The sequence below is a fragment of the Nestor notabilis genome, unplaced genomic scaffold, assembly GCF_000696875.1.
Source record: "Nestor notabilis isolate BGI_N333 unplaced genomic scaffold, ASM69687v1 scaffold19839, whole genome shotgun sequence".
Taxonomy (NCBI): domain Eukaryota; kingdom Metazoa; phylum Chordata; class Aves; order Psittaciformes; family Psittacidae; genus Nestor; species Nestor notabilis.
Window position 1 is genome coordinate 10842 of NW_009943499.1, and position 733 is coordinate 11574.

At 59.9% G+C, this 733-nt stretch overlaps 1 protein-coding gene across 1 annotated transcript in view; it reads right to left on the reverse strand.

Moving 5' to 3' along the window:
* ZNF512B (zinc finger protein 512B) overlaps positions 1–733 on the reverse strand; it is a gene marked incomplete at its 3' end in the record, with an annotated part of 23287 nt that overhangs the window by 10836 nt on the left and 11718 nt on the right. The window contains exon 11 of the mRNA XM_010021976.1: positions 674–733. This exon is cut by the window's right edge and continues 3 nt beyond it. Coding sequence (XP_010020278.1) covers positions 674–733 — 60 coding nt within the window. The remainder of the gene's footprint in view (positions 1–673) is intronic.

Genomic DNA, 733 nt, shown 5'->3' on the forward strand with positions numbered 1-733 from the left:
GAAGTTGGCCACGCAGCCCTGCAGGGATGGCGACAAGGGGAGGGTTAAGGAGGGCTGGGGATTGTGCCTAAGACAAAACAGCCCGGGCGCCGTTGCTCCAGGGAGGAACACGTCCCGAGGAGCCCCCTCCACAGGGCGGCTCCACCAACCCATCCCTGTGGAGTGATGGGGACCACTGACCAGCCCCTCGCCTCCAAAGAGCCACAAGTGTGCAGGATGGGGAGAGCAGCCCTCATCCCTGGCTCTACCACCATCAGAGCTCTCCAGACGGACACACAGGCACTGGGAGGCACTGCCTGCACGGAGTCAAGTGTCCACAGGGACAAACCTCTGCCACACGCCCCGTTACCTGTTGGTGACTTGTCTGCAACCAGCTCACCACCGTTTTCAGTGTGGTTTGGTTTAGTTTTACGCTGTGCTGTGCCCCTTCCTGAGCTCAGGAAGCAGAACCTGCCCTTCGGTGCTGCTCGACCTGCCCTGTGCCCTCCCTCCTGCCCGGAGGGCCCATCGCCAGAGCACACGGAGCCAGCGGGATAGGGACCGGGATGGCTGAGCTAAGGTGGAGAAGTCAAGTGTGTGCCAAGGGATGCCTGGAGAGTGCACATCACCCTCTGCATCAGGGCTTGCTCCTTCTAGCCTTTCACAGAACGAGAAACAGGAATTGTTCTCGTACCTCATTGGGGCATTTCAGTTTTCCCATCTGCTTTAGCACTTTCCTCAGCCTTTCCCGCTC